Source organism: Podarcis cretensis (assembly GCF_951804945.1).
Source record: "Podarcis cretensis genome assembly, chromosome: 14".
Taxonomy (NCBI): domain Eukaryota; kingdom Metazoa; phylum Chordata; class Lepidosauria; order Squamata; family Lacertidae; genus Podarcis; species Podarcis cretensis.
This window is the reverse complement of record NC_137183.1, coordinates 41,450,399-41,465,617: the sequence shown is the minus strand read 5'-3', so window position 1 is coordinate 41,465,617 and position 15,219 is coordinate 41,450,399. Positions and strand designations below refer to the sequence as shown.

The window sequence follows — 15,219 nt, the reverse complement described above, 5'->3', positions numbered from 1 at the left end:
AGGACTAGCATTGAATACAACTCAGTGCTAATCCTACTCAGTCCAGAGCCATTGAAATGAATGAACATGGTCCTCTGGGCCAGTAATTGCGACAGGTCTAACCTGAGCAGGACTGAGTGGAATACAACCCATAAAGCGTAATACCAAAATATAAAAAGAACACTTACAACAACAAAAATCCCAAATCTATAGAATAGCCCCAGTGAAAAAAGCAGGAGAAGCTGGCTGCTCCTGGAATTTGGAAGTCCTTCCCTAGAGAAGCTAGACTAGCTCCCTCCTTGTTGGTCTTCTTCTGACAGGTGACTTCTTGTTCCAACAGGCTTTGGGGAATTGACTCTCAGAGCCTCCAAGTGTCCCTATTTTCCAGGGCCAATCCCAGCTTTACAGAAGCCATCCCAGTTCTGATTTGATCTCGGAATATCCCACTTTTCCTTAGGATGTCCTATGGCAACCCTAGTACATCCTAACTTTCCTCTGTAGGCACACTACCAAGTCCCCTGCCCCAAACCATTAGGTAGGTTAGGTTGAGAAACATTGAGGCTACTTCCACTGTCTTAATGCCAGTTTCTGGGAATCACGTGTAGGGAGAGTGCTGTTGTGCTCAGTCCTGCTTGCCGACTTCCCACTGGGGAATCTAGTTGTTTGCTATGAGAAGTCTTCTGGCCCAATACAGCAGAGCTCTTCTTACGTTCTCAGATTATCCTCTACCAGGGCCAGGGCCTTCTCAGTGATGGCTCCAACCTGGTGGAATGCTCTGTCCCATGAGACCAGGGCCCTGTAGGATTTAACTTCATTCTGCAGTGCCTATAAGGCAGAGCAATTCTGCCTGGCTTTCAATTTCACCTTAACCTGATCTTTTATTTCCCTTCCTTCCCTCCCCCTCCCCTTTTTATGAAGATTACCTGCTCTGGGATCCCACAGCTAATTCTCCCCTGGTCTCCTTGCTGGCTGGCCCAAATAGGACTAATTTAGCCAGCTAGTCCTGGTGATCATCTAATGTTTATTGGATGGATTTCCCCCCTAAATTGATTTTTGAATTCTGAATTTATTGTTATTCACGTTTTATACTGTATTTTATGCTGCTTTTTTTGTTGCATCAATTAAGTGTTTTAAATTTGTTGTTAGCCACCCTGAGCACAGTTTTCTGAACCAGGAAGGACGGGGTATAAATAAATAAAATATTATTATTTTATTATTATGCTATAAACAGCAGGTGGTGGTTCCCCCGTATGAGCAACTTGAGCACAGCAGCACTCTCTCTGTCTCCGACTACCAGCAGCTGCTATTCTGAGACATAATACCTTTGGCAGTGGAGGCAGAACATAGCCATTGTGGTCAGCAGCCATTGATATCGGGCTGCGCTTGCTCGTAAAAAGGTGTACCAGTCTTTTACTACTCCAAGGAACCCACTTTGAAAACCTTGGAGGCTCTTTTTCTAAACGTATCATTCCGCAGGTGGCCAAGTTTAAACTGAGAAAAGTTTTTGAAGACTACATTAAAAAACAAAGCAAAAACCAAACATCAGATTAGGTTACATGACAACCCAGGGAGGACTAGGAGAGAATGTGGCAAGGGTAAGAGAAGAAGATGAGTTTAAAATTAAAACTATTTCCTGGACTTCAGCCCAAAAAATGCTGTGATATGTAAATGCTCTATTGGAAAGAAAGGAAAACAGAGGCTCAGTCACCGATGAAAATCCTCTATTGGGGGTTTCTTCATCTAACTAGGGGTATTAGTTTTATTCAAGCTGAGAGTTCATAAAGACCTTCAATGTCTCATTATCCTTAGAAAGCAGAACTTCATTTGCTTGGAATGTTTTATGATTATATCCTAAGGAACCTTGAAATGTCTTTGGTTAATGAGGTGGGGGCAATCCCGCCTCCTAGTGCCAAGTAAGTATTTCTTAATAGGCCCGGAACCTTTTCTAAACTGAATATCGCTAATAATAATGGCTTAAAACGCAAGCTCATGCACACGCTTTTTTTACTTAGATGCTGAACTACAGCTCCCATCATCCCTGGCGGACACAGTCTGTCCCATGGAGATTGCTTCCATGGCCGGTTGACAGCAGCATCTAGATATATGGTGTCACCAATGCACCACAGTCCTGCTGGATCAAATCCAAAATCTTATATAAAGGCCAAAGTCCAGTTTCCCACAGTGGCTGTTGGCTTATCTTTGTGCTATGTGAAGGATGGCTTCCTTTTACCTGTCCAGAAACTTCCACCTTGCAGCTAATTTGGAGGACCCCAGTGAACATCAAGGACATTTATGGTGGCATTTTAATAGCAGCTCCTCCTCAATTCACCTCCAACCTTTGCAGGAGCAACTTGATCACTCTGAGCTCTCCAAGGTGCTGGACCCACCATAAACTGCTGCCTGGAGGGTACCATCTATGGATTGGGAACTGTTCCAATTCCCAATAGCTTAGTTAACTAAGACCCCATTTGCGCTACACATTTAAACCACCCTTAGACCGCTTTAAACAGTCATGACTTCCCCAAAAGAATTCTGGGAGCTGTGGTTTCTTAAGGGTACCAAGGAGACCCCTATTCCCCTCTTATAACTCCAGTTTCTAGAACAGTATAACGGTAAATCTATTCTCCCCGTGAAATCTGTACAGGGAATAGGAGTCTCCAAACAACTCTTAGCACCCTTAACACACTACAGCTCTCAGGATTCCTTGGGGGAAAGTCATGACTGCTTCAAGTGCTATGATACTGCTTTAAATGTATGGTGCGGGTGTGGCCAGGAGCTGGCTTCAGTTTTAAGCCCCTGCCCCTCAATCACCTGCAGAGTGTCATTTCCCTCTTGAAATCATTGGCTTCCACACTTCACTTATTGGTGGTGGTGGGCAGCATCACTTATGGGAGGTAGTTGCAAACTGCCTGTCATTTCAGTTGCCCTCCATGCCAACATCTCTTGGGTGACTAACAGGAAATGTGAAATGCTGGGCTGCTTCTGAGACCCTGCCACTGCTGCCAGAGAAGTCAGGCCTGTGATCAGAGGACTGGGCCTCATCTGTGTGCCCTCCTGGGGTGCTTGGACCCTGGATGCTGCTCTAGTGATGCCAACCCTGGTTTTGTTTTGTTTTTTAATGGATGACACAATGCCTCATTCCCCATACCCCAGCTTTTCATGAGTTTGAAGTGCAGTAAGAGGCAGCCCATCCTAATTTTGGGAGTGAATTTTGGCTGCAAGCCAGGATTTGCAACCCCAACATCTGTAGAACAAAGATAAGGATTTGGGAAACCCTCTCTTGGTGTGGTTTTGGGTTTTTTTAACCGGCATGGCAATCATATAGCAAAATATATTTCTCCTTGCTTTCACAGCAGGAAAGAAGCATCACCCTGGTGCAAAGCTGCAACGCAGGCAGATAAAATGGCATCAGAATCGTTTCTGTGTGTTCCTGCAAGAAGGAGGGGCTGGGATCTTCTGAGCGCACTCGGTTGGGAAAGTGATCATGGGGCTGGGCGAAGCGTTGGCTGGGTGGGGAGTGCTGATAGCGACAGCCCAAGATTTTGCTCTGGCTCTTCAGTGATGGAAAGGAAAATATGCGGTGTGTATTCTGGATAAACTCGAAGTCCCAGTGGCTATTCAAAGCTTATCAGGGTTTCACCAGAGTGTTTGGCATCTTTTTAAACAGGGCAGTGAAATCTTACGATGAATGAAAACACGCTGCTTTGTGGCTGGATGTACACATCATTCTGGCACGTGGTGCTTGCTAAGGGACTGTTTGCGGAAGGGTATTGTGTGTGGAAGTTTCACCCAGCGCTACCGGGAGATGCTGGGGATAGAATCTGGAACCTTTGGTATGGAAGGAAGATGCTCTGCCACTGAGCTACAGCCCTTCCCTGTGTGGCTGGTATGGATGAGGCATCCTGAAGGTCAGAAGCGCTGAATGAATGCTCAGAAATGAACACCACCTGTTCTGTCTGGATTGCGGTATTAATAAGCCATGGCCTGGCCAGCCTTTCCCAATTCCAAAATGAAATGGAAGAGCTGTGGACACAGGTGAGGCACCACCAATGGCCTGGCCTGCCTGTGAAAGGATTTTCATTTAATTCCCTCCCTCTCTCATATCAACATGGTGGGATGTGCTTTGCAATTCTTTGGACTAGCTTCCTAACCTCGATACTTCCCCCTTTCCTTCATTGCTTCCTCTTCATTTCACTGACGGGAAGAAAATGTTTGCTTTAACAACAAAGGCTGGGTTTTGCCTGGGTTTCCACAGATTGTTCAGTTGATACTTTTTTGGGTGGCAGTGGGTGGAGGGAAAAGTTTGCTTCAATGAGATTCATTCCTGTTCTTGTGGGCCTGCAGAGAAAGTGGGCCCCCTTTTAATGCAGAGAGTCCCAGGCAGGGATGGAAGGATCTGTCCATTTTGGTTCTCTCATTTTTCATTTTTTAAAAAATTATTATTATTTATTAAATATGTATACAGTCGTACCTTGGAAGACAAACAGAATCCGTCCCGGGAGTCCATTCGACTTCCAAAAATTTCGGAAACCAAAGCGCGGCTTCTGATTGGCTGCAGGAAGCTCCTGCAGCTAATTGGAAGCTGCGGAAGTCCCGTTGGATGTTTGGGTTCCAAAGAATGTCCACAAACTGGAACACTCACTTCTGGGTTTGCGGCGTTCGGGATTCAAAACGTCCAAGTACAAGGTGTTTGGGATCCAAGGTACGACTGTACTCCCCTAATCCTACAGGTCTCAGGGCAGTTCACAACATAAAGTCACAATATAAAAACACAAAATACATAACAAAAACAACCCAATATTCCCCCCCTCCCGAATCTTAAATTCAGCTGTCCACATTTTGCAGCCATTTATACTTTCTTTTCTTTTCTAAAGAATCCTCATGGAAGTTCATCAGCATTTTAGTGCAAATAAACACATTTTCAATATGCAGTTTTGACTAATGCACACATTTCTACAAGCAAGATGCATCCTGCAAGGGGGGGGGGCGGTTCTCAAGAAAAAACATGTACATGGATGGAGAAGTTGAGATTGGTGTAAGACTGCCCCAACAACCACAGTGGAGGCATTGGAAATGAATGGTTCTGTCTGATCTGAGTTGACAAGCATAGATGCCATGGTGAACTCCTGTTTGAGGTTGAGAAAAGCACTTTGAGCTGCAGGGGCCCAGTCGAAGATGGACTGACTTCACAACAAATCTGTCAATGAAATGAATATTGTGGCAAATTTGAGGATAAAGCACCAGTAATAATCTGTGAAGCCAGGTAAATGTTGGGCACCTTCACAAATCTTGGTGTGGACAGCCTGAACTTTTCGGGGATCAATTTTAATGACTTGGGGGTGGTAACAACCCCCCAAATTCAACTTGAGTCAGGCCAAAAGCACACTTCTCCAGCTTTGTGTAAAGTCTGTTTTCTCTGGGGTGTTGATGGACAAATGTACAGGCTGAACATGGAATTCTGGGGCATCAGAATAAACTAGGATGTCATCAAGTGAGAGAGTGTTAAATTAGTGTTGTCTAACTCATGCATGCCCAGTAAGCTTCGTGGATGAGTGGGGACTGAACCCAGATTGCCTCGTCCTAGGCTGATCCACCAACAGCTACCTGATGTTCCTTCTTTAAGGTGGTAGGTGAAAATCCATATATCAGCTTGCTAGGAGGTTAGTAAGGGGAGCAGACCAGTTAGAATAGAATTGTAGAGTGAGAAGGGACTCCAAGGGTAATCTAATCCAACTTCCTGCAATGGAGCCATCACAGCTAAACACTCCCTGACCGATGGCCATTCAACCTGTTTAAAAACCTCCAATGAAGGAAGAGTCCATCACCTTCCAAAGTACTCTATTCCACTGCTGAACAGCTCTTACCATCAGAAAGATCTTCCTAACGTTTAGTCGGAATCTCATTTCTTGTCATTTGAATTCACTTGTTTGGGTCCTACCCTCTGGAGCAGCAGAAAACAAGCTTGCTCCATCATCCAGATATCATTTCAGGTATTTGATGGCCATCATTTCACCTCTCAGTCTTCTCTTCTAGAGGCTAAATGTACCAAACTCTCTCAATTGTTCCTCATAAGGCTTGGTTTCCAGACCCTTGACCATCTTGGTCACCCTCCTTTGCACATGTTCCAGCTTGTCCATATCCTTCATAAACTGTGCTGCCCAGGACAAAGGACTCCAGGTGGGGTCTGACCAAGGCAGAATAGAGCAGATTCTCATTGGCTTTGTGCCTGCAGCCTAACTCAGTAAAGCACATTCAGTCACTGAATACTGCAAACAAGGAAGCACAGCATTTGAAATGTGCATCTCTAGCCAACTGGATTCATTTCCCATTGCCATTACATTTTTTATTTTATTTTATGACAGCTAGGTTAACTAGGGAACTTTCCCCGCAAGGCATCCAATCATTTCTGCATTTTATAAAATAACTTTTCTCCCCTTCAAGGTTTTGCAAAGCTAGTGTGAAAGCTGAACAGCAGCGCTTCAATGTAAATTACAGCTTTGCTTATCACATTTAGCAAACAACTTAAGTCAACAGAGTGGTGTCAGGCAATCTGTCCACTGTGGTTTCACTGAGACAATAAACACTCATCGTTTAGTCTTGCTTTTTTCTTGTTATCAGGAGGATTAGTCAATACAGCTATTAGACACAATGGTCTTAAATTCTGGACAGAAAGTTCTGAAAAGAAAAGTTTGAATCAATGTTTTTTGAGAGGCGGGTTATCAATGCCTCATCTGCCCTTTTTTTTTGGGGGGGGGAGGGTCAACATCATGCTTTTGTGGGGACTCTCCTTTGGCAGACATTTTAATTACTCCTGGTGTTCAGAGAAGAGTGCCTTTGTAGTCAAAATATGACTTATCCCTGCACAATGGCCAAATAATGTTGACTGATTGCTGGGGTGATGCAGGACATTTAGGCTGTGCAATTTAAAACAATTGCTCCACCCAGTTTTGGATCTGGCCCCACTCACCACTGGCAAGTGGCCCTTGAAGGGTAGCCTAGAAGAGAATGTGGCCCTCAGTCTGAAAAAGGTTCCCCATCTATTTTTTGAGCAACATGGTCTTCCTGAGCTTAGGTGTGCTCCTGCATCCTTTGTTATTCTGTGGTCTTGCCTCTGTGGACCATCAATCCTGACTCACTTGTCCTTTGGCTCTGGCTGCCAGCTTGCCCTACAGCTGTCGGTTCCCAACTAGGGTGAGTGAATCTGCCCATTTTGGTTTCCCATTGTTTCTCAGTCTTAAGTTCTTCACATTAGTTTGCTTTTGTAAAAAAAAAAAAAAAAAGCACCCCCCCAACTCTTAAAAATTCATCAGCATTTTAGCACGAACCTCTCCTAATATACACATTATTGCAAAACAACTTTCTCCCATGCAATTCATTTGTGTGTGTGTGTGTGTTATTTTCATTAATAGATGCATTTTTATGCACGCTTTACTCCAGCATATGCATTCTGGTAAACATTTATTTGGCACTGCAAAATTCAGAGAAGTGCAGATTGCGAAGGCTGGCTGTGTTTCTTTTCTCCTATTTGTTCCAGAAAGTGCAAATTCAGTTGGCTCACCTTTAAATGCAAACTGAATAGGATTTTCCCTCCACCCCTATTCCCAGCTCACCCCAGACTGCTGCCCACAGCCCAACCGTGACACTGTGAAAGAAGTGGCTTTTCTCGAAGCTGCCAGATTTAACGTCACCCGCCTCCCGCCTCCCCACCCTCCTCCCTTTGAGGGTAGGCAGGAACAGAAAGGACAAACCAACCTCCTTGATTCCGACCTTAGGGCACCTCTGGGTACAGTTTAAAAACAAACAAGAAGAACATTCCTTCTTACCGGGAAATTCACTACCCAGAACAGAGAGAAGCCTGTACTCTGGATAAGAGCTAAGAAGCAAATGCATCTTCTGACAGCACAAAACAACTCCCCTGACTTGCATATTATTTGGTTTGACCTTTCCTTAAAGACCAGCCATCAGCTTGTTTGCAGTTAAAGAGTCTATCAAGCCCATCTGGAGTACATAAAGGGGTTTTCTAAACAACCTCACCTAGCATTCTATTATTATTATTATTACTATTATTATTATTATTATTATTATTATGGATCTGCAATGCAGGGAGTTTGCAATTACAGCACCCCGTCAGTATCTGTTTAAATATCTTCATCAGAGAACATCACCCAACCTGCCAAGGCAGAATTGTTCCACTTTTGATTAGCTCTTATTTTTAGGAACATAGACCAATGCTCCATAAAGCTCGGTATTTTCTACATTGACTGGTAAGGGCTCTCCAGAGTATCAGAGAGGGAATCTCTCCTAGCCCTACTGGACCTGGGGCCCTTTGCATGCAAAACGGATGCAAAGCTATGGGTCCTTTATAAGACATTTTGGCTTTGTCCCAGGTAGTGACCTCAACTGCAGGACAGAATTCTAGAGTCAGGGGACATCCGGCCACATACTACCAGGCCTGTTCCAGAACCAGGTCAAGGAAAGTTTGGTCAAAGAAAGGTCAAGTGCTAGCAAGGTAATGTCCGACAAAGCAGAGGGTAAAGGCAAGGTCAAGCAAAGCGGAGGTCAAACTCCACCTTCCCCCACTAAACACACCCAGAGTGGTTCAATAGTTAATCCTTCTTCCCAGGGAGTTCTAGGAAACGTGAAGGGGAAACAGGGGGTCTTCAAACAACTCTCACCACCCTTAATGAACTATGGCTCCAAGAATTCTCTGGGGGAAGCCATAATAGTTTAAAGTGGCATCACACTGCTTTAAATGTATAGTGCAGATTTGGCCTTAGTGAGTGGAACATTGAGAGATCGTCTGCTGCAGGCTCTGAGGAAGGGGCTGGCAATCTTTTTGGGCACTAGGGAAGGCTTCTGGAAGCATCTCTGTGCCCACGGGTGCCAGGTTGGCAGCCCTTGTATAAGCAAGCTGGATGCTATTTCATGCACTTGGTGTTTTTGATGAATTGGCTCCTGGTTATACCATTTATTAATACCTGTCTGCACTGAAAAGTTACATCTTTTCTTATTCTAGTTTTCTATATTTCAGCACAAAAATATACAAATTCATTTTCATTTTAATGATCATTGCCCATTCTATAATGAATTTTAAATGTTACAATGTTGTTATTATCCAAATGATTTTAAAAGAAAATTGGATTGTCAAGTTATGTTTTGAAATGAGTTGCTATTAGTCTGCTTATTACTGTAATGATGCATTGAGATGTATTTTATTTGCTATCGTGTTGTAAGCCACTTTGGACATACCTGGGTAGAAAAGCATCATACATATTGAAATAACAATGCTGATACTTTAAGCTGGCCATGCCTGAACTACTGCCTTGCTTCTTGGAAGGTTGTTGAAACTATTTGGTTGTTGAAACACATCACTGGGTTAGAAGAACCCTAAGTCAGATCCAGCCAAGGCAATTCTTATAACAAGGAAACCATAACTAGTTCCAAAAGGAGTGAATCACTGTACCTGATTGGGTAGTCCGCAGCACTTAGGTTAATGAAGAAATCCCACTGCCAGTCCTTCATTTCCATTAAATCCTGCATACTCTGCAAGTAGGTCGTCAAAAGGCTCGCTCCTCCCCAGATCGTTGCCATGCGCCAAGAAGTAACTTTCACATTTGGATACTGGTTCGCAAACTGGAGCACTTGCCGGTACAGGTAATTGGAGCGCTTTAAGGCAACAGGGTGGGGTGGGGGAGCAAGAAGGAGGAGAAAATTTAATGAAAAGGCTTCTGACACATTTGCACATGCATAAACCATACAGCCATTTTCCCCATCATTATCTTCCTCCAATGTTCCTTAAGTGCAGATGGAACGGGAAGAGGCACCGAGAGAGGCACGGTGGAAATATTCTCCATTTCGTGTGGCAAAGCATTTACTGACTCATTGCAAAGAAAAAAACCTATAGAATGCCAGTTGTGCTTGCTTACAAGTTAAGTCCTCTTCCAAGGCAAGTGTGTATCGGGTTGTAGCCTGAGACAGACTTCATTTTGGGAAGCTCCATCTATTTACAGTATTCAGTTTTGCTTTTGTGAATGACGGGCATCCAAAGCAATTGTCAATTCATCCTAGAATGGGGGCACAGGGAATCCGGGGCCTTCCACATATTTTTGGGAGTCCAGCTCTCCATCACCCCTGACCAATGGTCCCCATTTGTATCTGGACGTTAGAAATATTGCTTCAGAACATGAGGAGAAATAGGGGAATTAAAGGTATTGGAGTGGGATGTAGAGTCTATAAATTAAGGGCATTTGCTGATGATGTGGCGTCAACATTGGAACAACCATTAGAGAATGTCCCCAAAGTGCTAGAAGAAATTAAAAGGTTTGGAGAAGTGGCAGGTTTTAAAATAAATTCAGACACAACCAAAATGTTGGTTAAAAACATGGATGAGCAGTTGAAAAAACGTTTCAGAAAGGTTGTCTGGTTTAAAAATAGATAAAAAAGTCAAATATTTGGGAATTCGGCTGACAGCAAGGAACCTCAACTTATCTGTAAACAATTATATTAAATTGGGGAAAGAGGTTAAGAAAGACTTGGAGACCTGGGGAAGGATGAAACTTCCCCTGCTAGGTAGAATTTCAGTTGTTAAAATGAATGTACTTATTAGGATGCTGATTTTATTCCAATCAATTCTGATGGTAAATAATGCAAGTTGCTTCAAAGAATGGACCCCCCCCCCCAAATTTATCTGGCAGGGGGGAAAGCCAAGAATTAAATATAAAATTTCAGTAGATACAAAAGGAAGTGGAGGCTTTGCCCTGCCAGACTTGCAATTGTACTATGAGGCAGCTTGTTTGTGTTGTAAGGTGATGTAAGGTGTCTATGACAAAAATGTCTCTCACCAAATGAACCGTGAAAAGGACGATGAAATGAAAGTGGAGAAAACAGATGCAGCATTCCCTGTTTGTAACACAAACCCCCCCCCCAATAAAAACTATTGTTAAAAATAAAAATGAAGGCACCAGGTGAGGCTCCCTGGGGAGAGCATTCCAAAGGTGGGGAGCCACCACAGAAGAGGCCTGTTCTTGTGTGGTCACCCTCCAGACCTCTCGTGGAGGAGGCACACAAGGAAGCATCCTAACTCAGTGGTAGAGCACCTGCTTTGCACACAGTAGTCCTAGGTTCAATCCTCAGCATCTCCCAAATATGGCAGGAAGAGTACCCTGCCTGAAATTCTGAAGAGCCACAGCCAATCAGTGCAGACAATATAGAGCTGGATGGACCACTGGGCTGACTCAGTAGAAGGCAGCTTCTTCTGTTTTTGGTAAACCATGGTTTGCTTCTCCTTGTGGCTCACTGTTATGTGAAAATGAGGACCCTGAATGTTACCTACAGGAGTTTGCTGAAAGGCAACTAATTAATAATAGTAGGAATAATAATAATAATAATAATAATAATAATAATAATAATAATTTGAAGTTCACACATTTCTTGGAATAGTTTCAATTAAACTGTTTTACAGAGAGAGAGAATTCTGAGTGGGAGTTTGTACAGAAAATAATATTCTAACGAAAGCAACAATTGCTGTGCAATTCCAGGCATGTCACCTCAGTCAGAAGTAAGCCCCACTGAGTTCAACCAGACTCTCTCTCAGGTAAAGGTAAAGGTAAAGGGACCCCTGACCATTAGGTCCAGTCGTGGCCGACTCTGGGGTTGCGGCGCTCATCTCGCTTTACTGGCCGAGGGAGCCGGCGTAAAGCTTCCGGGTCATGTAGCCAGCATGACTAAGCTGCTTCTGGTGAACCAAAGCAGCACACGGAAATGCCGTTTACCTTCCCGCAGGAGCGGTACCTATTTATCTACTTGCACTTTGATGTGTTTTCGAAGTGCTAGGTTGGGTGGAGCAGGGACCGAGCAACGGGAGCTCACCCTGTCGTGGGGATTCGAACCGCCGACTTCTGATCAGCAAGTCCTAGGCTTTGTGGTTTAACCCACAGCGCCACCCTCCCTCTCATTCAACTGGGAGCAAGCCCCAATGAACTCAGTGGGGCTTACTTCTGAGTAGATGTGCAAAGGATACACCATTAATATTTATTTCACCTTCTTCTCCAAGTCTTATCACAGACCAAATCCATTTGTTCATTGTACTCTAATGTGGAAGCATCAAGAAGAACACGCCCCCTTTTAATTCTCTTCCATCTGGTCTGGGGAGAACTGAAGCTCTTTTCAATTATCTGAGCCTTTGATGGCGGGGTGGTGGTGAACCTCCAGATGTTCCTGGACTCCAACTCCCATTTACCCCATCCAGCATGGTTGATGGTGAGGGTTGATGGGAGTTGTAGTCCGAGATGTGTAGGGCCTCAAATTCCCCATGCCTGCTGGAACGGCTCATCAGTTAGCATTGTACACATACTACAGGTAGAAATGGACCTGGGATACATAAAAAGGGATGGATGGACACAGGAGGAAGGGCTGAAGATACACATACATAAACCATGATGTATGGGGGAAACACACACCATAAGTGACATTAAAGATGGAGATTAAAGATGACGAAGGAAAAGGAGGGAGATGGGCAAAAGCAATGGAGAGGGGCAGATTGACAGGTGGCGAGACAGGCAATTTATAACCAGTGATATATTACCTTGTCAACATGAATGTAATAAAAATGGTCTTTATGGTAAATAGCCTTAAACATGCGCATCAGCTGCCGGGAAGCTCTGCCATGAACAACCAAGACAAATGCGATCCTGACTGGGTTTGCTGGCATGTATTCTACGGAGTCCTCATCCCACTGTACATTGTGGTTGGCTTTGCCTGTTTGGAAACAAAACAGAGTCAGGGCATCTGCAGAGTGCTGTACCAGGGCGGGTGGGCTGAGGGGACGAGTTCGGATCACATTTCAGCAGGCGGAGCTCCCCCCTCCCTTCCGGCTAAGCAATCATCAATGAGAGACATGGCCTTGGGAGGGAAGACTCTGGTCTCACTTTCCCCAGAGTAGCAGCACTGACTATTGGCTATGTTGGCAGGAGGGCTGGTTGCAAAGGGCCTTGTCATTGAATGCAGCTTGGGTCCAGGATATGTTGAGGACCATTTGATGTCTTCTATCCCTGCCTGAGGTCTTTGGGAGTCATTGTTTGTGGCACCCATTCTTTGGCCTTTATTCACCACACACTTATCATTGCAGGGTGTGTGGAATTCCCTCAAGGCTGAGATCAGAAACTCCCTCCCTGCTGAACTTCCCCATGCTTTGAACTTATTTCAGCAGGCATTTAAAGTAAGTTTCCCCCAGTCATTGCTACTGCTTTTGTGCTGTGGTGTCCCTCCTGCATCCTCTGTTGTGTTTGGCTTAGAAACTGTGGCATTCAGCATTACAGTCATACCTCGGGTTGAATGTGATTCAGGTTGAGCACTTTCGGGTTGCGATCCGTGGCAACCCGGAAGTAACGGAGTGTGTTACTTCCGGGTTTCGCCGCTTGCGCATGTGCAGACTCTCAAAATGACATCATTTGCATGCGTGGACGCAGCAAAACGCAACGTGCAGACGCACCGTCTGGAACGGATCCCATTCGCATCCCGAGGTACCACTGTATATACATTTATTAAAATAAGGAAAAACAGGAGCTGGAATCCAACAGCAGAGGCATCTGGCTGGAACGTGTGCAGACCAAGGGTCTGGAAAACAAGCCTTATGAGGAACGGTTGAGGGAGCGGGTATGTTCAGCCTGGATTGGAGGAGACTGTGAGGAGTCACAAGAGGCACATTTAAATATCTAAAGGTGTGTCACATGGAGGACAGAGCAAGCTTGCTTTCTTCTAATCTGGAGGGTGGGACTCGAATCGATGGATTCAAGTTACAAGAAAGGAGATTCTGATTATACATCAGGAAGAATTTTGAACACTGCTAGGAAGGATCTTACGTCCCCTGCTATTCCCTCTCATGCTGCCTTTAAATGGGAAGTAAGAAAATGGGGCGGGGGGAGGACTCCCATGAAGACCTTAGCTGAGGTCATGTAACAGAAATGTCACGGAATGTTCACAAGTATTCCAATCTCTGAGAGGAAGCTGTCAGTTACTGAATGCTTAGCAGGGCGGCCGTTATGGGCGAGCAAGATCCATTAGGCTAGCTGGCAAACTCCATGCAATACCTAACGGAATGTGAAGCTTTATGTTGCTAGCTGGCTAGGGAGCTGACGAGGTGTGTGCACATGGTTGGGCGAGTCTAAAATTAGGCTTAGAAAAGCAAAGATATCACTACTTCCCTCTCACAAATTCGCCACTCTCTCAGCTGTTGCAAACGGTTGCTGCTTTTGCACCAAAATCCCTAGAGCTTTCCTGATATGCACAGAATAAGGATTTGGGTCAATTTTTCTCCTCCTGTGTACCTCATTCTGCTGTCATCCATCTCAGGGGAGGAGTGATTTAAAGTGATCTGCAAAATAGTTGTGGCTCTGTATTTTTCAAGGACCTGGTAATCTCTTTTCAAATACATATATTCATTTCCTCTCTCTCTCCCCCACCCCCATTTAGCCTTGAATTTTTCAGAGGTGATCCTCAAACCAAATTATTCCAGCATTAGGGCTACCAAAATTGAGAGTGGAATTTTCTATGCACAGATGAAAACAACAGCAAGCCACAGCATTATAATTTTATTAGAGTGCCAGAAAAAGATGAATCAGACTTAAGCAGTAGCAAACATTTTCTGAGGACACACTGGAGAGTTTGGAAATCATTAGTTGATCCCCTATTTATTTATTTTTTTGAGGTGGGGAAATGATTCATTTTTAGAAAACAGACAAACTAGACAGGCAAGTAATAAATCTCTATTTATATAGCCTCAATTTCTTCAATTTATCATCCTTAGCAATCTGTTCCCAAGGGCAACACCAATAAAAACAAGAATGACAGAACTTAGTATTTCTGAATTAAGAAGGAAAAATAGTCTTACCCCACTCTGCCTTGCAAAAGAACTCAGAAGGATCTCAAAAGAGAGGAGGAAATCTCTTCATTTGGATTGGTTTTTGCCATGAACTTTGAGCTTTCACGCCTGCCAACCTAGCAGTTCGAAAGCACCTCCGGGTGCAAGTAGATAAATAGGGACCGCTTACCAGCGGGAAGATAAACGGCGTTTCCGTGTGCGGCTCTGGCTCTGGCTCTGGCCAGAGCAGCGATGTCACGCTGGCCACGTGACCCGGAAGTGTCTCCGGACAGCGCTGGCCCCTGGCCTCTTAAGTGAGATGGGCGCACAACCCCAGAGTCTGTCAAGACTGGCCCGTACGGGCAGCGGTACCTTTACCTTTA

At 44.5% G+C, this 15,219-nt stretch overlaps 1 protein-coding gene across 1 annotated transcript in view; it reads right to left on the bottom strand.

The window, feature by feature from the left end:
• Positions 1–15,219, bottom strand: part of XYLT1 (xylosyltransferase 1) — a 166,118-nt gene that overhangs the window by 34,859 nt on the left and 116,040 nt on the right. Inside the window, exons 4-5 of the mRNA XM_079952376.1 lie at positions 12,563–12,735; positions 9,443–9,645 (exon numbers count right to left, since the gene is read on the bottom strand). Of these exons, the coding sequence (XP_079808502.1) occupies positions 9,443–9,645; positions 12,563–12,735 (376 nt within the window). The remainder of the gene's footprint in view (positions 1–9,442; positions 9,646–12,562; positions 12,736–15,219) is intronic.